The sequence below is a fragment of the Emydura macquarii genome, unplaced genomic scaffold, assembly GCF_026122565.2.
Source record: "Emydura macquarii macquarii isolate MOO-44397 ecotype Brisbane River unplaced genomic scaffold, CSIRO-AGI_Emac_v2 contig_1253, whole genome shotgun sequence".
In the NCBI taxonomy this organism is placed as follows: domain Eukaryota; kingdom Metazoa; phylum Chordata; order Testudines; family Chelidae; genus Emydura; species Emydura macquarii.
In genome coordinates this window covers 9256029-9279240 of record NW_027131390.1, presented here as the reverse complement: position 1 = coordinate 9279240, position 23212 = coordinate 9256029, and the positions used below count along the sequence as shown (strand labels likewise).

At 40.4% G+C, this 23212-nt stretch overlaps 1 protein-coding gene across 4 annotated transcripts in view; it reads right to left on the bottom strand.

Moving 5' to 3' along the window:
• Positions 1 to 23212, bottom strand: part of AFF2 (ALF transcription elongation factor 2) — a 477143-nt gene that overhangs the window by 68704 nt on the left and 385227 nt on the right. For all 4 annotated transcript variants that reach the window (XM_067548102.1, XM_067548101.1, XM_067548099.1 and 1 more), the window contains one exon: positions 14614 to 14651. In XM_067548102.1, coding sequence (XP_067404203.1) covers positions 14614 to 14651 — 38 coding nt within the window. The remainder of the gene's footprint in view (positions 1 to 14613; positions 14652 to 23212) is intronic.

Sequence of the window (23212 nt, the reverse complement as noted above, 5' to 3'; positions counted from 1 at the left end):
CCCTACCCCCCTCCCCGTCATTTTCCTGATTTCCACCAGGCCACTGAGCACATTAATGCAAGCAAGCTGCTGTCTGAGTTCAGCAATGATTACAGTCAGTGAGGGAGGAATGCTTGACTTTATCAATTTCTTTACAGACTAAAATCCCTTTAAGTTTAAAAAAAATATTCTAGAGTGAAAGCAACAGATACATTTTAAAAGCTGAAGGGCTTTTCTTCACCTTCTCTGACTTATGTTTACCTTGCCTGCAGAAATGCATATAGATATTTTGCACACACTGCCCATACAGTAGGACCTCAGAGTTACGAATACTACAGCTACAAATGGACCGGTCAACCACACATCTCGTTTGGAACCGAAAGTATGCAATCAGACAGCCAAAAAGAAGAAAGCAAATGCAGTAAGTACTATGTTCAATGTAAACTACTAAAAAAGTAAAGGAAAAGCAACATTTTTCTTCTGCATAGTAGTTTTAAAGCTGTATTAAGTCAATGTTCAGTTGTCAACTTTTGAAATAACCACCATGATGTTTTGTTCAAAGTTACAAACATTTCAGAGTTACGAACAACCTCCATTCCCAAGGAGTTCATAACTCTGTGGGTCTATTATATTTCACTTTGTCTGTTTGTCTTGTTATTTCCTTTGAGAGGCATGTTATATACATATATTTAGATTTTTAGCTTGCTAATATATACCAGCCAGTATAAAATTACAGGGCTTGGTAGAGTTTCCAAATCAAACTTTTATATGCAGCATGAAGCAAAATTCCCTACTACATACAGTGTAACTCCACCAATCCACAATGTGCTAATCTGTAGATGTTATAATTTGCACACGTGTGCATATATGCGCATGTCAAAGGTTTAATAATAAAACCATGATCTAATGAGGCCCCATGTTATTGAGATTATACAAAATATACTTTAGTACATGCACTACTACATAATTATAAGAAAATATACATGTTCAATTATATAATTAAAGCACCCTCGGTGATGCACAAACTTTGATGTTTCTATTGTTTACGTTCATTGTAGGTTAATTGCAAACAGTAAATAACAACGTTCAAGAGATTTTTTTAAAAAGAGGAGAAATGCATTTTGCTATATGTTTGCTGTCCATCCCCAGTGTTGCTCCAGGTTTGGTTGAGAGGTATAAGCTGAGAAAGCCCATTGGTGTACTCATGGACGTATCTTATTCTGGATGCCATTATCCTGGCCTATCACATCTTTTAAAAAAGCTAAAAAACCTACACCTCGGTCCTCCAGCGACAAAACGCGAGTACGCCAGATGCCAAGAAGAGTGCACCCGTTGGGTTGCTAGGAGAGATGCAGCCAATCATTTCCTACCCTAAGGGCACATCTACGTTGCAGCTGGAAGTGTGATTTCCAGGTTGGGTAGACGGATCACACTAGCACACTAAAAGTAGTGTAGCCGCAGCGGCAACGGCAGCAGCATGGGGTAGCCACCCGCACGCGTACCGAGGGTCTAACAAACGTGTACATCTGCCTGAGCTGGAATTTACTCGTCTTGCTGCCCATGATGGAATTCAGGGCTAGAAAGGAGGAAAAAGGCAGGGCAGTGAGTGCTCACCGGAGCATTTTGCTTTAAATTTTCAAGTAAGTGTCCCACTGATTCTTAGCGACGTGGTTTGTGCAGTGAATTAATCCTGTAACTCAAGGGTTCACTTGATACAAAAATTAGTGTAAAAATCAAACCGGAAATTTTTGAACCGCTCCCCTCCACAAAAGCCTTTTAGATCTTATTGATATGTCTACAGAAAGAAAGAAGGGCACAGCCCAATCCTCTACCTGTGCAGGTCACCTTTGAAAGTTTGGGCTGGGATTTTGAAAGGAGCCTGGGAGAGTCAGGTGCCCAAACTTCTATGGGCACTGAACTCCCTGAACCTCCTTTGAAAGCCCAGCCTTGGTTTTTTTAAATCCATTGCTTGAAACACAGGGGACACAACTACCTTCTTGCTCCATTTCTGTGCCAGTATAATTCCATTGCTATTAATGCAGTTCTTCTTTAGACACCCTCGCATGAGAAGCAGAATCAGGCCCAACCTATGCTTGTGATTCTGCAAATCACTTACCTTTGAAGTTAACGGGACTTAAGCACATGCTCAAAAGTACCCTTCCTGAGTAAAGATACCTGCCCAAACAAAGTTTATGGCTTTTCCAAACTTGACTGGGTCTAAACTGCCTGGCATTGAACCATGTAAAGCTGAAGACTTTGAGGAAATAATATATTCAGCCTCAGAAAGATGTTGACTGCACCTGCTTATTCATGCAAAGAGCAGCAATGTCATCAGTTTGAAGAGAATCACTTATTCAACCTCCAGGGCAAAAGAAATATATCAAGGGATATGGGAAAACAAAACAAAACACAAACCAAACTCCACACAGAAGCCGGTTAAAAAAAATTAAAATACGTAAAAAATAACCTGTGTGGAAGTCCCCAACTACAGCTCATCCAAAATTTTATGAGGAAAAAAACTTGACTCCTTTGAGCCAACCCTGTTTATAGTTGCTGCAATGAAAATTCTAATTTTGTGCTCTAACGAACACAAAACGATCCATAGTCAACCTTGACAAAACTTATAATGACTGTGTAATTGAAGTGACTTTGTCACATTAAAAAATATTACACAAAATTGTAGGAAACTGCCAAGAAATAAAACCATGGGCTGGGCAGCCTTGGATATCTGACCCAGAAAGCTGTACTGCCCTTCCTTGTTTAGTTAAGTGTGATGCTTATAAATCTGTGATACATTTGTGTGCAATCGCTCTTCTTCCAGTGTGTTCAGGCTAATTGCAGAATTACACATAATACTTAGTCATGAGGGCTGCAACTTAAGATGTTATTTTGAAAGCAATATTTGCAATACAATTTGATCTGCTACAAATTACGTTTGTCCATGCACACATATGGAGAAGTATTCGCTTATACAGTTTAACCTCAGAGGTACGATCACTTCGGGAATGGAGGCTATTCGTAATTCTGAAACATTCACAACTCTGCACAAAACATTATGCTTGTTCTTTCAAAAGTTTACAGCTGAACATTAGCTTAATACACTTCGAAACACAACTAAGCAGAAGAAAAATGCTGCTTTTCCTTTATTTTTTTAGTAGTTTAACACAGCACTGTGCTGTATTTGCTTTTTTTCCTTTTCTCTCTGTGGCTGCCTGATTGTGTACTTCTGGCTCCAAAGGAGGTGTGTGGTTGACTGGTCAGTTCGTAACGCTGGTGTTCGTAACTCTGAGATTCTACTGTACATGGTGTGCTTGTATGAACGTAAATGCACGTGCTTCACCAGAAAGGGTGTATTTTAGCAGGGCTCCCTTACCTTGGAAATTTCAGGGCCGAGGTGTGCAGAAGGGCTCTCCTGTGGGAATGTTTCAGATGGAGCCTCAAACTACAGATAGACTGCACTGATAATATCAATGGAAAAGGGAGGGTTTCAAGAAATTTTAAAAAAAGCAAACCAAAAGCTACCTAACATCTGTTTCTAAGTAGAGTCCCACAGGGGCATGTAGCTTGTTCAGGTAATAAGACAACCTGGAGAACACTAAGCCCACGTTGTCCATTAGGTCAAACAGGCATTTGAGTGGTGTGGACATTGACAAGGCTGGGTTCTGTTTCCTGGCTTGATGGCTTATCTCCACTCTCACTATGGCTCCTCTTCCAGTCCCAGTGCCCTCCCATCAGATCTTTCCCTTTCCTGCGGCTGCCTCTGCAGTCTCTTCCCTGACGGCTCCTGGCCATCTTCCTGCTCTCTCTGTGATTTCCATGGGAAGTGGAACTCTTCTTGCTTGCCCCTTCTGTGGCTTTCCTCATTTCCTCAGTAAATCCAGGCACAATCTCTGCTACTCATTCTGCAGCTTCTTCCCCTTCCGTTTTCTCTGTCAGCTTACAGTAAGAGGACTTGAGCACCCCACCCCCCACACACACATGGACACAAACCTGCTGGTGTAGCTGGGCCAGTCATGTTTTCAAAACCTGCCCTAGGAACTGGCCTGCCAAACAACATCCTAGGAAGCAGCTTTTCTATACTGAGCTGCTCCCCTCCCAGCATTTGAATCGCTGCCAAATCTTCCCATACACTCTGGCTAGTGCTTCTTTCTTAAAAGTGGGTCCCAGCCCTTCCCTCTGGAGTTCTCTCTGAGCACCAAGGGTTGAGCTGGAGCTGTCTGCTGCTGAGAGAGAGAGGCAGCCAGTAGGGAATGTACAAGGAGCCTGCATGAGACAGGAATGAGAGGTAGAACAGGGGAAAGCAGTGGTGTGGTGGGGAGAGAAGGGGCACAAACAGCCCTGGGGGGCTGGGAGTCGGGACAGAAGGGTAAGACAAAGCAGCTGAGACATGGGATCAGTTACATTCTATGGTGTAAAATGGGAGTAAGGGAGTGATGAAGAAAGCCTCCAGGCTTTTTTTTTTCTCATCTCACTGCATTTGTTCTTGGCTACTGAAGCACAGTAATATTTAACATGTTGTGATACTGAGACACAAGGGGTAAATTGAAAACCAAGGGTCAAATTCTCCAGTGATGTCACTCGACTAACAAAGAATTTGGATCTAAATTTCAGCGGGGGTTTCAGTTTCAACTGTGAATGCACAAACATTTTATATTTATTACTTAACACTGCAATGACTTCAGCAAGCACCAGTGTAAGTCCTTTAAAGAATGCTAATATCAGCCACTCTGAATGCAACACTAAATCTTTCTCTGAGTCATCAGCCATGATTTTGCTTTGGGACTTACGTGTCCTTAAAATAAAAATTCTCCCCATTTTTACTATGGTAAGGATTTTTTCCAGGGAGCAGTATTGCAGAGGACTTTTCACAACGCTTTTTCACATGAAAGACAAATCTGATTCGACATGAAGTTCCATTATGAAGAAACTGTTACATGTGATGACACTGGTTATAGAAAATTGAAATGAAGTGAGAGGAAGCTAAAACCAAGTTGTATGAGATTCTGCTGTCTTGGAATGACACAAGGAACTCAATATATCTAGTCATCAAAGTGATGCCCATTGGGAACTGAACTACAGTTACACTGCAGAAGGTTGCTACTTGATTGCTAGACCTGAAAGTGCTAAGCCATATGCCACTTATTTCTGTGTCTAAATAGCTTACTATGATTGATACTGGGGGTGGTTCCACTTCTCACAGTGAAACAACGCCATCACGTCAACAGGAATTAGCAAACAGAGTGTATTCATTATCCGTTGCAGTCCTAAACTTTATCCCTCTTGGTGCCTAGAGTTTAAATTATTTTTTCTGGGAAAATTCCCATCATGCTTTAGAGGTCTTTATTTTATTTTATTTTTTTTTATATGAGGTATATGCAGAGATTTCACATGAAAGCTACAATAGAATGTTCCTTCTCATGCTTCTGCCAGTGTGTTGCCATAGGAGCTTGATTATGAGGACTTGGTGTTGGCCTTGAGAGTGTAAGAATTTTCACTGATCTCTTTATGAAGTTTTCCCCCCACCTTTTGCCTAGACAATCCCCTTGATTTTCTTCACCGCTCACCTGTCTGTATGAATCAGCCTTTTTATAACTTTCCTTCAGCCCCTACACTGTCAAAGTCATTCCAAGGTCAGCAGAGGGCCCGAGTACATGGGTTTTCTATGTGTCCCTCCTCCCAGCCGGAGGCTAAATGTGCTCTGTTTACAACATGCTCAGTTTCCATCTGACAGGGCCTGGAAGCCAGTGTATATATCTGAATTTAGGTCCCTTAGTTAGTACACAATGCTGTCAAGACATAGCCCACTTCAATAATTAAAAAGCCAGCAAGCTGGCAGGGTCTGAAGGATGAGCCAATACTTGAATAAACATTACATCTGAAATGTGAGAGTTACGTGACTCAATAAGACGTTGACATACAACAGAAAATAAAAATCAACCCAGACATCACAAGCACCCTACTCCCAATATGTTAATCCCATCTTTCATCCATGATTTTTGCTAGCCATATAATATTATGTAAAAGTGTTTTACACAAACCATCCTTAAAGTAATATTTACAGCCTCCCTGCCACTAGTAATAAAAATATGTAATGCTCTTGTAAGAAGGCACAATTCGATTACTGAACTGTTATCCAACAAGTCCCGAAAACAATTCAAAGTAAATTTCTCTAATAAGTCTATTTTTCTATCTTGCCAGAAGGGTTGCTAATGAATTTGCTGCTTGAATGCACAGACAGATTGGGAACTATAACGGTGCTGGCGCGGGCAACATGGCCCTGGCACCAAAAACCTATTTGTACCCATACTAAGTTTCCTCTAGAGTATGTCTCTCATCCAGAGGTGATTTTCCAATAAAATCAGCCTCGATTATTGCAAGCGCAGGAGCAATCCCTGAGGGAGTATATGAGGCAATTCAATACTAGGAAATGTTGTACTAGGCAAAAGTAACCTTGTAACAGTGTTATTTCCTGAACCATTATCTAGATTTTGCCTTTCTTTTGTATTCATCGATCCTAAATGACTGGGAATTTTTTCCCCTCCTCTCACTTAGAATTAAAAGATTCTTTTTATTTGTATTCAGAAATAGGTGCATGAAATAGACCTGTTTTCCTTTTAATTTATTTAAATGACTGCCAATGTAACAGGCTTTGTTTACCGTATGACATCACCTGGCTCTTGAACATATTAATAGGATGACCAGCTGTCCCAATTTTATAGGGACAGTCCTGATAGTCAGGACTTTGTCTTATATAAGTGCCTATTACCACCCCATCCTCTGCCCCGATTTTTCACACTTGCTACCTGACTACCCTAAACATATACAACACTATAACAGCAAAGGTCATTTTCATTCTGAACCACTTCAGTGCACTCAAAAGAAAAAAAAATATTAACATTGTGTCACAACCCAGCAAAAGTCATGTGTGTCAATTCTCCACTCTCTAACTCTGGTGTAAATCAGGAGTAACTCCGCTGAAATCCATGGAATTACATTGTGAAAGCAAGAGGGCTTGTGGGTTTCAAAGTTCAGGTTAACACCCCGGGTCAAGCTCCAGTACCTTGTATCCCTTCTCTATTCAGATCACAAATTCCAGTGTTGGGGCTTTCGTTTAAAAAGAGTCTAATCATAATAATTATAGCTGCACATGTTCATGTGAGTACAACAGTACTATTTCTGTGAGCAATAAGCAGAAAGATTTAGCCTTAATTCCTTAACTTGCAATGTTTTGAATGGGGGAAAAAACTGCACAACAGAGAACATAAGGAACGAGTGAAAGCTATACGGGCCAGATCCTCAGCAAGTGTTAACCAGCATCGCTCAACTGAAGCCATTGGAGCTACACCAATTTACATGAGCTGAGAATCTGGCCTCTCTGCAAATAGTTTGGTATTTGTTGTTTTGTTTTAGTATCTTAATTGTACACCAAAACAAAGGTTTTTTTAAGCATTAGTTTAAAAAAAAATTCACAGGTAGTCAGAAAGCATCTGTTATTTACTGCAATACCCAAAAATGGATTTCTAAGGGTGTTTAACTAAATGTAAAGCTATTTAAAAATAATATTGACCAGAGATCCAAATCCTCAGAATTTACATCAGCTGAGGATCTATCTATCCATTCACTTATCCCCCTTCTCTCCCTGGAAAGTTTACACACAGGAACACCCCTTACTGATGTCCTTGCAGGACAGGTTCCTTAGCTCCTTCTTGTTACCCTGAGCTGTGCCACTGAAGTCAACACTACCTGAGGGAGCACAACACTTAGGGATCATTTTAAGGATTGGGCCCTGAATTGGGAATTGCAGATGCTCCGCACCTGGGATTGGGAATTGTGGATGCTCCGCACCCGGTGGGACTGATTCCTAATTTGTTACCAAGTTACTAGACCAAACCCTGCTTGTCTGATTCCGTAAAGTAGGCGCAATGTGATCAATGAGACGATCTGTGGGAATCAGGAGAGCAGAATCTGGCCTGCTGAATTAGGCCAGTGAACTTCCCCTGCCTGGCAGCAGCAGGGATCTTTGCAGCTCACAGGGGCCAACAGATCTCAGTATTTGTGGGATGAGGTGAGATGAATGAGCTCTCAGTGTCTGTTCAGCTCATTGTCTTGTAAGCAAATACTGTGCTCTACTCAGGACGGGCAGCACTTTAACCAGACCCTATAAAATGTACCATCAAGTTGGGACCATTTCACTATAAAAATGCGTTGCAATCATCTGAAAAGAGTGCATTCTTCTCTAGGTACCTGTAGGGTAGTTGAAAACCTTGATAAAGCACAAACTATTTTATATTTTGGGTCCTAGCCAATAAGACTCATTTGTACAGTTTTAAGTCCAAGCAAACTGGTAGTCAACTAAATTATAACTTATTATCACAGACTACAGACTTTTAATACATTCTGTGGTTGGAACTGGACGATTTACTGTTTTGGGCCCTGCTGGCAGTTATCATGCATCATTTCCCTAGAAATAAAAATAGCCTTACTGTGGTTATCTTCTGGAATGATAAAAATATATCTAACAAGAGGTGTCAGAGGAACAAATTCAGAAAATAAAGGTAAAAGATTAAATAGAGTTATTATTTTATGTCTAAAGTACTACATCTTTCAGCAGCTGTGCCGACTTTGGACTAAAGCAAAAAGGTATTGCAAGAAGGAAAAAGGATCTAAGGAAAGCATCAAGCTCAACTAAAACCCCATGGGGATAGCTCACTTGGAGGAGCTTTGCAAGAGTTGAAATTTACATAAAAATTGGTACGTAGGGTTTAGCGCGATATAATCAAAAAGGATTTAATATGCGCGTTTCTTTGCAAACCGTTTAAAAGTGATGTTTTCTAATCCATTCCCAACAGTAACCTTTAACTTGTAAGAGTAAAATAATCCTTTCTGCAATATTTTTGGAGTTCACACTCCGCTGATGAAAACCATTGCCACTCCTTAACACAAGCCACTGGAAACCAACAGTAGAACGTGTGTATTGGCTGTCATGAAGTAATGATTTAGGCCCCAATCCTGCAATGAACTTTAGGTTGGCACCACACCGGGATTCACCCATGTATTATTATTGATTTGTATTACAGTAGTGCCTACGAATCATCATCATAGATCAGGACCCCCGCTGAGTGAGGCACTGTGCAAACACAGAACAAAGAGCATTCCCTGCCCCAAAGAGCTTACAGAACTTCGCAGGGTTAGCGCCTGGCTTACTTATGTCTGGTGCTTTTTATTTTCTTTCATATTACACTACAGTTTAATCAACTGATTAACATGTTGATGTATCCTGGAATATATAAGACTTAGGCCCTGATCCTGCAAGTTGGTCCCATTGACAGGACTCTTCACGGGTGCAGGTGTCTAAGCAGACTGAATTGCAGAGTCAGGGCCTAAGGATCTCTTCCTTTAATTGCTAGTAAGCGGGTTTTGTCTGGATTTTTACTGGGGATTTGAGCACTTTTGCATGCTAGACTTAAGGTATTAAAACATAAATATGAATGGGTTTCTTTGAGCAATGAATGTGGACAGACACTTCAGGGAATGTGGCATTATGGATGGATTTCTAGAACCGATTTAATTGGTGCTAACTCATTTTGTAGTTAGCCGGGAGTAGAGTCTAAAGAGTAACAGGAGGGGAGCTTTAGGAAATAAAGAGATTAAATAGGCTGGGCTGTGTAAATTGCTCAGCACTTTTATTGCACGGGAGAGCTATGTTGTTGTTTTTTAAAATGGACTGACTGCAACATTCATAGTGATGTTTTTAAGGGACATGTTTCCATTAGATACTGCATAACAATAGAACAGGGTCAATGTCCCAATCTGTTGCCAATAAATAGGAGACTCCATTTGATTCTGAACACTGTCTTTTTTTTTTTTTTTTTTTAAATAAAGAACAAGAATTTTGTGCAATAGCCCAGCAATGTATAAACGGGGACACTGCTACTTCTGTACTGCTATTGGCTACCATGCCTCTGACTTGACAGGATAAAAAAAAATCGCAGCCCATAAACTTGCATTGGTGCCTCCTGGGGCACAGAGGGCTGCTTATGGTTACCAAGAAAATCTAATTACAGTGTACATCAACTGAACCGGTGAGCCTCATCTTCTTGCCACCCAGCTTGGTGAGTCAACAGGAAAACCCACTAGCTCTGTTTGACTCACTAAGACGTCAGACCTTCCATGCTGTATTAACCTATGCGGGTGTTTAGAGAAACGTTTTACTGCTATCTTTCCATTAAAGATCTTTAAAAGGGCCATAAAAGATTTGTGGAGAAAGGATACAGAAGGAAATCAAAGCCAAATGCAAGGTACCCGGGGCAAATATTCCCTTCAAATGTTCTCACCACTATCCAGTGACTAAGATAATAAATGGATCTCCACAGTGAGCATATTTTTCAGTTTCAAAAATGTAATTTGTCTCTTCAATACTCTACTCTGAAGCCACGGGTAACAGTAGGTCTTAGCCGGGTGACTCTTTTCCTGCCTATATTTTCCCAGAAATCTCTTAGTCATCATTCACAAAGAGCCGAATTCTGGGGTCGGATCATGGTCAATCCATATGCAGAAGGGATTCTCCATATGCAAAACTCACTCCTGTGGAAGGGGGGGCAGAGAACTGTCTTCTTGGCACCATTTCCCACTTCCTAAAGCTATGGGGACTGAAGAGCTGGGGACAGGGCTGCCCCACAATGGGGCGTGGGGATGCACATATTTGCCTTTCTATCCTCTCAGAGATTAGGTCTGGGTCTGTATTACCTGCCCTGCGGACTCTTCTGCAAAGAGGAGATCATACTTGGGATACGATTAGGGAGAGTCACTGGTATTACAGCCAAGCTATGCAGGAAAGAGATGGAGGCCTCTACGCAGATGGCCCTGTCTTTAGATGGACCTCTGAGGATCGTACAGGTTTGGATGTTGCAGAGTCTCCCTCATTTCAATTGGATAATAAAATCTCCCTTGTACCAAGCCAGATAATTAGAACTGAAGCAAAATGAACACGATTCCTTCAGAATCTGTGACATTTCTCCCTCAGATGGAGTTGGCTAATACAAGCTCCCAGTTCTATGCATTGTCCTGGCCACACACGTTCCCTGTGGAATCCTCATCCCAGTCATTGGACAGGAAGGACTGGGTGTCCGAACAAACCCTGCAATTTAATTCTGTGAGATCGTCCTTCTCCGGGCTAGCACTGCAAAGAAGCTTACTGGCTTACGTCCCGATTTCAAAATATTTCTTGCATAACAGCGTGTTTACAACTGGAAATCTACTACATGACTTGGTCAAGCCACTTAAACGCCATGGGCTTGAGTTTCCCCAACTGTACAGTGGGATAGTAATCCTCACCTATCTCAAAGGGATAGGATGAGCTTTAATCCACTGGTGTTTGTAAAGTGCTTTGAGATTCATAGAGGAAAGATGCTACAGACTAAAAACATGAGCCAGTGGGCAGGGCACAAACCTGGGACTTGGGAGATCTGAGTTTAATGCCCTGCTTTGCCACACATGCCCTGTCTAAACTTGGGCAGGTAACATGCTCCCAGCTCCCCGTCTGTGCAGTGGGGACAACCATCCTTCCCTACTTCACAAAAGAGGTGTTGTGATGAACACATTCAAGATGATACGGTGGGTGCTAGGATATTGCAGGAATAAGGAGCCAGGTCGGTACCTGATCCAGACAGATGTGTTATGTTTCGTGTTTTGGGGTTTTAAAATAATAGCTGACTATTTCCATTGAAAGATCGATTTTGCAGGCACCATGACTTTTTTTTTTTTTTAAATATTTTTTCAGTATGCTTATTTATAGTAATGTGGTTCTGGATGATACTACAAATACATAAAGATGAATTCTCCTCGATCTGCTGTGTTTCCACAGCTCTCCTTACTGCGTGCAATATGGCTGACTGAACGCTTTTGTAGGCTGGCCAAAAGAGCTCATATTTCAAAGGACTGAATCTGAACGCCACCTGGACATTCTTGGCTACTGGAAGAATGCGCTCCACTTTGTCTAAACACTCCTCTAGATGAGCACAAACAAGCATCTTGACATGCCTATAAAACTTTTAGTAGGTCAGTTGCTCCTCTCCTCAAAAAGAGCAAGGATATGAAAAGGATTTTATAGAATAAATGGAGGCAGCCATCTTCAATGATCTGCACTATGTAAAACAGGACGTTGAATTGTATAAATTGTGGGTATATTACTGAGTAAAAAACTGCAACATTAATAACCCTAAGTGACTGAAACAGGTAGATCATTTCCATGCAAGCCTTAGTCATGACTCCTTTACAAATATGGAAAACATCACGGGTTCAAGGTCTTGTTCTCAGACACTGAACTAAACTGTAATCTTTAACACTGAGTGAATTCGGAGTCTGGTTTTGAGAGACAGCAACTATGTCAGCAAAGTATAAAAGCAAGGAAAATTTTTACACTAATGACAACTGAGAATATATATATATATATATGTATGTATGTATGTATTGTAACAGATGTCAACTGCAGTTAGATTCAACTCAACTTATTAGTGCATGGCTTTTAGCCAAAAGCAATTCACATTTGCAGAAGTGTACTATCACATATGTCTTAATAACAGAAATGTGTTTTTAAAGATGTATGTGATAAGTCACATATGGTAGAAGAAATCTGTACAGCTTTCAGCCCTTGTGACAATGGAAGCTACTAACTTTATTCTGTGAAGCTGAAGAACATTAAAATTCAAGTGAAATTCTCTTTGACATTTGAAAGAGCTACAGCACCGACGGCATTAAAAACTAGACAAGACGCTGTGGTGCTGGGTGTAGTTTCCATGATTACACAAATACAATCCATATCTATTACGGTTATCTGAAAGATACCATTTTACTCTTGCCCTTAGAGGCAATGTTTTAGGGTAAAACCATACAGGTACATTAAGTGCGAACATTTCATTGAAAAATACTAGGCAGATATTTAATGCAGACTGTAATTAATATGTATAAAGGCCTCCCTAGGGTACTAACTGAAGCTGCAACCATTAACATATTCAAAGGCAAGTTAAAACAAGCAGTTGGGGAAAACATGACAGGGTGAAATACACATGACAGGGTAGAGAGAGCTACACTGGGCATATGGCCTTCTTCCATCCCAAAATGTTACTACATTTTTCAGGGTCACAGAAAGCAACGATTTAACTTAATCTGAAGAAATGAACATTTTAGATGGTGTAACTGCACATCGCTGTAAAGAACAAATTACTTAAAGGTTGTGTTGTGGGCTGCAAACTGGTACAGGCCCAGCTTACCCCAGCAGAGTTTTAAAAAATGAATGAATGAAAAATATTATTTTGGAGCCCCCACTGCCCTCTCTTGTCACCTAGATGCTGAACAGGGGCAGCCAATTCACTTCAAACAACCACCACCGGACAGTTTTAATTCACCTCCACGACACAACCGCCAGGCAGATTTTTAATTCAGCTTGGAGTGGATTTGAACTAGTTACCTAGAAATGAATGGTCCCCTGTCTCATTACCAGTTCCTTAAGCTTCCACCCCACCCCCTGGTTACCATTGCTAGTTCTTATCAGATAAAATGAAACATAAAGAGTCCGATTTACAACCGCCTTGCACCTTGTGTGACTGATGAGTGTTTTACACTCATTTTACCCTGGCGTAAATGACTATCCAAGGTGGAAGCCAATGGAGAATGAGACCTGTAGTCTTTTTGTTATGCTTCCCAAAACACAGCCACTCATCAGCCCCCCAAGAGTTTATCTTTAGGAAGCCAAAATATCTGTGAGAAAAATCACTTCCAAAAGTCCTCATGATCAGCAAAGTACAATGAAAACACTGGCTCCAATAGGAAGATATAGTTCCTGGGGACTTAGTTAAACTGCAGGCTGATCATCCACCAGAGCTGGAAGGATGTGTTTTATTGGCACTTAATAGAACATTAAAACTAGAGTGTATGTTGTTTAAGTAGAAAAAGTAGCCACTGATTGCTGTTATCCTTAACTGAAAATCTCTCTCTTCAAAGTACCAGGACATCTATATAGCAACTTTCTCAATTCAAAGATATACTGTAAAGAGTGGCGGCTAGTGCTCTAAGATTTAAGAACTTCTCATAAAGTGCCCAGGAAATTGGTCCCTGGAAGCTTGCTCATCCTTCATAGATCCGCAGTATAAAAACCAGAAACATACATGTGCATGTGGGGGAGCTCTTAATCAACAGGATGGCAAAGCTCTGATATATTGGTGCAAAATATTCCCACGTGTCTAGAAATCATTTGGCACACTCCCAGTTATTTCCCCCTCGGTCAGACCTTCCCAAGTACTGCAATTGAAAAACAAACTTTTGAGCATGTGCAACCCCCCCCCCCCCCAGGCTAGAGTACTATGTACTGAATATGATCATGATATTATTTGGCAGCTATTCATAGATGGCACATATTAATTTATGTAAACTGGACACAACTCAGAGCATGCAGTTATTAGAGACACATGAAAAATTGAAATCTGTCCTTGATGATCACGGGATTTTTTTATGTCTCTGATTATGGATTAACTTGAGTTCCAATGTCTATTTTATTGCCCTATTGTGGGCTTTGTGTTGTGGTTGTTTGCATGAAGTTCATTAAAGTTGAATTTTCCAATGGATATAAAAATAACTTACTTTACAGGAATGTTTCTAGGTTTCGTCTTTTCGGCAGCCTATAAATAGAAGGGGGAAGAGAGGGAAAGAAGCAGTTAAGCAACATTATTAAGCACAATCTTTCCTGGAACCAAAATAATAAAAAAAAAATACAGAATGATGTTCAGAAATGGAATAAGCAAACCAAAGCAGGCCGCAACAGTTAAGGTAGCAATTGCTGAACTCTTTCCCCACAACGATGTTGCAGCTCTTAAAACATTCCTTCCCCAGTTTGAGATATCTGCATGCTTTGTTTTTTAGTGGCTGTAAGTATATAGGAACTATTCATTCAGAATGATTACTGTCTTTCCCAGTTTGAGATCTGGTCATGTTCATCTTAACCGTACTACCTACATCTAGAACATGGACAGCAACAGGAAAAAATAGAGGCAAATATGGATTCTATTTCCAAAACAATTTTTATTAGCCAACAACAGAAAAGGGCAATGGATGACCAAATGTTCAGATCAATTTCCTCTTGTGAAACCTTTGAGAAAACACACTCCAAATCATCTAAATGAGTAAATCTCTGGGCCTCTCGGCCTGTACAGCTCAGACATGGAGCCTGGTTCCAGTTTATTGCTGAACCCATTGATCTGTGTACAGTCCATTTATCATTCATGAAAAGAGCCAGTGATCTTCACAGTATATTAGAAGAAACAACTCAGATCATCTGTCAACGGCCCTCTTATTTCTGTTTCCCTCTCCACGGGGATTTCATCTCCTTCGATTCTTCTTGAATTAAAATGTTGCTAAGCAACACAGCTGGGGGCACTGATGGCAGAATGGCTACAGTCTATCAAACTGTTTAAGCAGTTGGAGATTTTAGTGATGATTTTTTTTATGCTTCCCTGGCATAATTATGTAATCTGAACCAAATTTTTATTCCCTCAGAATTTCATAGACTACATAAATAATATTGTAACACAGAGAAGGTTGAAATATTATTCTAAGAGAAAATTAGTGCTGTCAAATCATTTTAGAGCATTTTTTTTGGTATTTGCAGAACTAGGCTGTCATAGCTTTAAATGTGGAAATGAGTCAAACTGTTAGTCAGATTACATGTACTGTAGCACTGAAATGCAGATTAAAAGGTGACTGATCCATAAACCCATTACACTATAGAAAGCTTTAGTGCTTACTTGCATTTTAGGATATTTCAGGATACAAATAAAGCCAGAAAAACTGGTGATGGCGCACGAAGGTTAAATGGGGTTGGATGAAACATCATAACCTTTGCTTCATTGAGGGACAGAGTAAAACATATTCCTTGGAAAATATTCCAAGTGATGGTGATCTTCAAAATGTTCAGATAAACACCAAAGGATTAGATCTTTTCTTTAAACTGGCCTAGTCTGAAGTGAATTCCTTGAACTTGCAATACTGGACTACAAATCTTGTGAGAATGGGCTGTCTTAAAACGTTGTCAGTGGGACCAGAAATTTTGCAAAAAACTCTCCCCCGTACAAGGAAGATCACATTTAAATCCATTGACATCCTAAACCATTGATTTTTTTACTTAAGAGAAGGAATTAAGGTTTGTGGGATCTTTGAGATGGGAAATACTAGTTTTATGGACTGGCTCCTTTTGGGCAGAGAAAGACTTGATTGTTTATTGTTGCTCTTTTTGTCTTAGATTACATTTTACATTATTTATTACGGGTATGTGGAGCCTTCGGTTTACATTTATACAGTGAAATCAACATAAACAAACAAATAAGACTGAAAGCAAGTAAATGAATATTATACAAACCAACTAGGTTAAAAGAACGGTAAAGCTGCTCAGTGAAGCACTCAGAATTCAGGAAATGCTAAAGTTAACCTTGATTCTGCCCCCTTGTGCAAACACATGATGCTGATTTTGAGGTCCCTTTCAGCCCTACATTTCTATGATTCTATAATCACGTCCCCTCTTCATGAAGTGGTCAGTTGGATGGTATGGGTCCTGCCTCATTCCATAGCACCCTCCAAAATCTCACTCAATTTATTTGATGCACACAGTTTCAGGGCGCAAAGAACACTGTTTAAAAAAGAACCTTCATTAATAAAAGAAAAGCGTATGTGTGTGTGTACAAACTATTTATTTAAAATCTTTCAATTGAACCTATCAAATGGATTTTCAGTGGACCACTGACCTCACAATGGTTCCCCCAATATATTTCAAGTTTCTATTCCCTCCTGCTGAGGTACTAACATTGTTAAAAAGGTTACAAATACTCTTTTATCATTGCAAAAGTCTACTTTTTGACTGCAATCTAACAATTCTCATGATCAGTCTAGCTAACCAATAGCTGGGATGTAACACTACAGAGTTTAGGACTGGGTAACTCTAAACAATCTCTGATACAGGCTATTTTTTAATCAAATTCTTCAAAATTATCCCATACAAACTTAATTTTAAATATACAGATAAAAGATAAGAACAACAGAACTAGTGGGAAGTGTTTTGAATAGGAAGTAAATATCTATGTAATACATACAAAGAATGATAAGGTTAACTAAACTGTATAAAGATGATAAAGATATTTCAGAAACTGAGAGAGAATTGGGTTATGTCAAAATCATAGAATATTAAAGATCAGCATCAAAAGCTGTGCATTCGATATTGAGTAACTGAACATGTGGATTGCAGCTGTTTGCATTGGAGTGGACAACGTGTACAATGGGAATTTGACTGCATATTATTCTGTGTGGCTCTGAAGATTGGTAGCACGCCATTGTTTTCTTAGCTAGTGATTTTCTAGATCACTTGTGATTGTGTTGATGGGAAAGGCACTTTAATAACTCTTAGCGTTTGGTAGGCTAAATATTTTTATGGGGGAAAGTACACACACACACACACGCACACACGCATGCATACATGCTCACGAGCATTAAAAAAACCTTTCAAATGACCATGTTAGGCTGCATCCAGTTTCAATTTGCATTTTGGATAAAGGAACTGCTTAGTTATTATAGTAACTGAACCTCTTCACCACTCAATGGGAGTTGAGGATGGGTGTGGACCATGCAGAATTAGACAATGAATTCTGAGTAAGTACTACAGGATCTGGCCCTGCACTTTCATTTTTCTTGTATGTGTTGCTCACACTTTTTCATAGTATATTTGTTGCAATATCATGAGCATGCTCAGGGGCAGAAGATACAGAATAGAGAAATCAAAGTGACACTGAGTAACTATACATATTAAGCTTTGATGCAGAAACATATTGTTTGAAAATATTCTGTGTGCAGTAGGTCTGTCAATTAAAGCTAATTATTTTTCTCTGATCAGGAAGAATGCTATCTTGTTGTAGGCAGGTTTCTTTGAAATGTACATCTTTTATACAACTTCATTATAGGAAAATACTTCTTCCAAATTACTTTTTTTTCTGGGTTGCTTAGCTATTGACTCAAACGGTCTTATGTTGAATAGTTCTCTCTGCTTTGATAATTAACTTTTGATCATTACTGAATTTAACAGCTCTAGTCAGATGTGTTCATAGTCATCCTCTTCAATTACTTCAGTGCTCATCACCTTTAATCTTTGAACAAAATGATCTCACTGTGCTTCCATCAGACTTGCTACAGAGTTAATAATTTCTGTTTCTTGTCTTCCTGACTAAGTTTGATTTGTTTTAGACATGAGGTGAGCTTTTGATTATTAATTTAAACTATTTCAAAGACAAACAATTTTTAAAAGTGAGTTATTTTGTGCAACTTATATTTCTGGGCTTTTACAAATAAGAAGATGTTTTTGAAACCCAGAATATTTCCCAAACTTTATACATTAAAAGGACTATAAATAGCGTACGTGGGAGGTTCCCAAATCATGATACATGTGGTCTGAGTGGGTGATCATACTGCAAAAGCTGGGAATGGAAATGAATCAGTATAATGGGATTCAATGGGCGTTAGGAGGGTTACATCATAGGATTGCTGCTAATTTTGAGTTTGAAAATGTACATTAAAATAATTTAAGATGATTAGAAAATGGAGACTAGACTGAACTAGACACTTATACCGCTTTAATTTGTAATGTCCTTCGGATTTTTTACAATTATGGTCCTAGTTATATCCCATCTCTCTCTAAAATTATCCTCTCTGCACAGCTGCCCCTCTAGGCAGACACAGAATGAGAAGGAGAAAGAAGATAAATTGGAGGAACAGATGAAGGGCAGCAGCAGTAGCAGCGTGTACATCCATAGAAACTTTTTGGGGGGTTGGAGCTGGTTTTCCAAAGCATTCAAGGAACTCAAAGCTAGTTATCTGACCTCCAGATATGAGCAGAACACAACAGTAATAGAGAAGTGAAAGAAATGTGTTCCTAGAGGCTGGATAAAAAGTCAAGTTTCACCAATTGTCACACAAAAGAAAGCCCTGGCAAATAACCATCACCCTATTCCAGCCTATATCATGGACTCCCTCTGAGAACTGCACCGTGGGCCCAAATAGTGGCTTTTATGGTCATCAGTCAAGGCACTAATCTTTTTGATGGACAGACGTGTTTTGGTCTGTGCAATGCGCCTAGAGCACCAAAAATATGCACATAGTAAACTCTGAAGGAAGGCTAGTCAAAAAATGTTGGTCAAAATTGTCTTTTGATGGAAAAGTGGGTTTCTGAATAAATGAAATTCTCCACTGAAAACATCTGCTTTCCATTGAAAATGTAGACTTTTCAATGAAAACCTGAAATCTGAAAAGTTTTCAGCCAACCACAGTGAAAAGTTGAAATGTTCTGGAGAACCCCGCCCCCACATTTTCTGATCGGCTCTATTCTCAGAGGTGGGCAGCTAAACTATCCCATGTAAGTATGTTCATGACTGACCATTCAGGTCCAATGCAGCACCTTGACAAAAACAAAAATCTTTCCATTGACTTTAATGGGAGATAAATCAGGGCCTTTGCAAATTAACACAACTCTGGGAGGTGGAGAAGAACACAGGGCACATGAAGGAAGCTGTGCAAAGAAGTTAGAAAAATTGTGCTGGTCATCATAACCCCGAGCCTTGAGGGAATCTCTGGGTTTTTTTTAATGGTATCGCTACACTCTCCTCTACCTGTCCCCTAATGTCAATGGAGGAGATTTTATTTCTTTCTTGCTAATCATCTCTGACGTGACATTGGCAACCTTGTATCTGAGGAGCTGTGTGTGGCGTTCTAGGTTAGCCTCCCCCTAAGGATGAAAAGCCTGGTGTCACTGAATCTGGGACTGAAAAAGTGGAGCAAGGATGCACTCTCCTCATCCCAGAATATTCTTGCATGTAGCCCATATTTTCCTTCAGAAGGCAAAGAAGAGGAGTGGAATACTTGAGATCGGTTTCCGAGAGGAGCAAACCACCACATAAAGGGTGGCTGTAAGACAGAATTGCACACTTCCCATAGGACTCCTCATAGGTATGTATTAGATACAGAGCTTCTCACCACCTTTCTAAACGTCTGAGCAATAAGCACCTTTCATGGCTTTCCATGAGTTCTTCAGGAAAATTCAGGATGGAATTCCACTAGGTTGGAAACTCCTGTTTTCGCTGATGCCAGCACAGATTGTGTAAAATTTGCAGCCTCTTTAAGCATAGCAAAGTGTAAATAAATGGCATCTACATCCAAAGATGGTGGAGCACCTTCCAGCAAACTCCACTGTTGTTAAACTGAGTAACCCTAGGATTGATTTTGGGCCACTGTGTGCAATGGCCAGCATTTTCCCCAAATTCTTACATTTACTTAGGGAACTGGTGGATATCAAATTGAAGGAGGGGTGCTGGAACAATTTTTATAGCAGGGGTGCTGAGAACCATTGAACCAAACCGTAAACTCTGCATACGAAGGAAACCACTTCAAGCCAGGGGGTGCGGCAGAACCCCAAACACCGCTAGTTCCAGCACCGGTGAAGTGAAGAAGTGTGTAACACAAAACCTGGCCACTTCCCATTCTCCATGGCATGTGAAATGAAATGAAGCAACTGAGACAAGAAGCCCAGTGAAGTGTCTTCAGCAGCACTTCTCAGTGCACTGTGGGATTTTTTGAAGCTGTACAAAACATCATTTGTTCACGGATGCTAGTTGTGATGAGAAATCTGGTCCCTTCTTACTCCAGAGGATAAGGTGGAGTGGGGCGAGGAAGTGTAAATAATAATTTGTTCTTCTATAACACCTTGTTTTAGGAGGGTCTCAAGATGTTTTCCAAGAGATAATTAATTAACTCTCACTATACCCCTGACAGGTGTAATAGGCCTTATTTACATCCGTTCTACTGATGGGGAACAGAAGTGCCAAGAGATTAAGGGATTTGGCCAAGGTCATACAGGAATTCTGTGGCAGAGCTGAGACTGGAACTCCCGACTCCTTGTGTTAATCACAAAAGAAAAAATCCTCAAAGGGCAAAGGAAATATAAGGATACAAAGACAAGAAAATTACAGAGGATAAAACAATGGCCCTAAATGTTGCCCCAAGAAATGAAAGATAAGTCTAAGGTGAAAGCCAAGGGCTGAGAGCCAAGAGGACAGTGTTTCTGCCACTGCCTCATTGTGTGACTCTAGGCATCTCACATAACCTATGTGTGCCTCAATTCCCCAGCTATAAACATATGGAGAACAACACTTTGTATTTACCTCATAACTACCTTACAGGGGGTGGTAGTTTATTCATATTCACAAAGTGCTTTGAGATCCTTGGATAAATGTGTTCTGAAATTGCTAAGTGCTATTAATTATTATTACTTCTACAAAGCTCACATGGGTTAAAATGTCCTTGTTACAGCAAAAGGAAGAAGTATAGACAGCCATATCAGAAGCAGTCTCTGTTACCCCAATTTACTTGCAGTTTATGCAGTTAGATTCCCCTTTGTAGTGAAGGTCTTTATCTCATTCCTCAGGGAGTCCAACCTGTCCCTCATCTTTTTCCTCCTCTAAATCAATGAATAGTTACCCACACTTGAGAAGCAAAAGGGCAGAGTCAAAGAGCAACAGCAGTGGTAGCGCTGGGAAAGATGTGAGGAGATATTGGTATTGTTCACATTGCTCGTTTGTTGTCTGTGCAGGATTTAAGCATTTAAGGTCTATAATATGTACTTAATACATAATCCATTAAAACAGGCACTGGAGAGATGGATGTAAGAACACACATCAAAAACTTCTACGCTGCCCGTGGGCTATTTTTGTTTGTTGCTCAGGCTGTTGGTTCATTTAACTGTTTACTAAATAATGAGGCTCCAAAAATGATGGATAATAACTGAGTTGGGATTTTTTTGGGTAATTTTGTGACAAACCGATTCTCCTGTGAAAACCAAATTCACAGCATGTGCAGAGAAGACCATGTTCCTAAAAGGGGAGGGGTCAACATTCAATCTGTTCCCAGGGCAGATCTCCCCCCTGCTGGCACAGCAAAGTGCATCTCCCTTCACCCACTGTCTCTGCTGGGTCAGTGGGATTCACCCCAATGGGATTATGGCAGTCAGGTCTCACCACCATTCTCTCGCAGGCGTTCCTCTGGGGAGAGCAGCTTTAATTTCCACTGGGGAACTCCAAGTTCCCTGCTTGCAGAGGCTGATAACTGGATGTGCTGCCTCAGTTCCTTCTGCTCCTTTTCCAGCCAGGTCACCCACCGTGGGGCTGCGCTGGCCACCTGTGGGCCCATCCACCTTGAGCTTTTGAACCTCCCCATGTCTGTGTGCCAGCTTCTGCACAGGCCCTCAACTTAAGCTGTGGAACGGCTGCCCCTGCTTTTGCTAGTTATCATTTATGGCCTGGAATTGGCAAAGGAGCTAGGAGGGCTATCTTTTCTGCCTCTATTCCAGATGTATGATATCTGTGCTGTGATCAACATTACCTGGTCATTTCATGTGGGTGGCATGAAAAAAAACCAAGAAGAGTGAAGTGCCTAGTTAAGAGAGTGCTAAGGAGCATGCTAAGTGCATGCTTCTTTGTGGCTAAGCAAGGAGAGGACTTCTGTATAACACCATTCATCAGGCCTTTAAAATAGCATGTCTCATTACCTCTTTGCTAGGACTGTCTGGCTGTGAAGCGTCTTTTTGTTTTGTTTTCCCTATTTTTTTTTCTACGTCTGGTGAAGCTGAGGGCTGTTTCACATAATAAACTGCTGTCAGATACCAGCCAAGGTGGACAAGAAAAAAATAATCCAGTGTCCGCTGTCTGAAATAGCTGTTCCATCCCCTGCTTTGCTGGTATGTGCAGCATGTATTCCATAGCTCTGTTCAGGGCCACTGTTGTAACCCACACGGGCAAACTTTTGTTTGGTCAATTTTCAGCACAATTCCATAGTACCATACGGTGCAATCATCCTGAGGGTCATTTAAATCTCCTTGTCACTGATAGATTCGTTCCAGTATGATGACATGTGCTGAAATGATTAAATACAAGGCTTAAAAAGTCCTAAAATTGTGGTATTCTAGTGATTCGAAATTGTGCACACACTTTATCTGACATATTCATTACAAAAATCTCATAGGCATTACTGAATGCAATGACCACAAGTGTTTATTTGGAACAGAAATATTATTAAATGAATCCCCATGACTATTGTAGGTATTGTTACCAGCCACACACTGATTGCCAAAAATTAGTCTTGTGAATCTGGAGAATCCTGG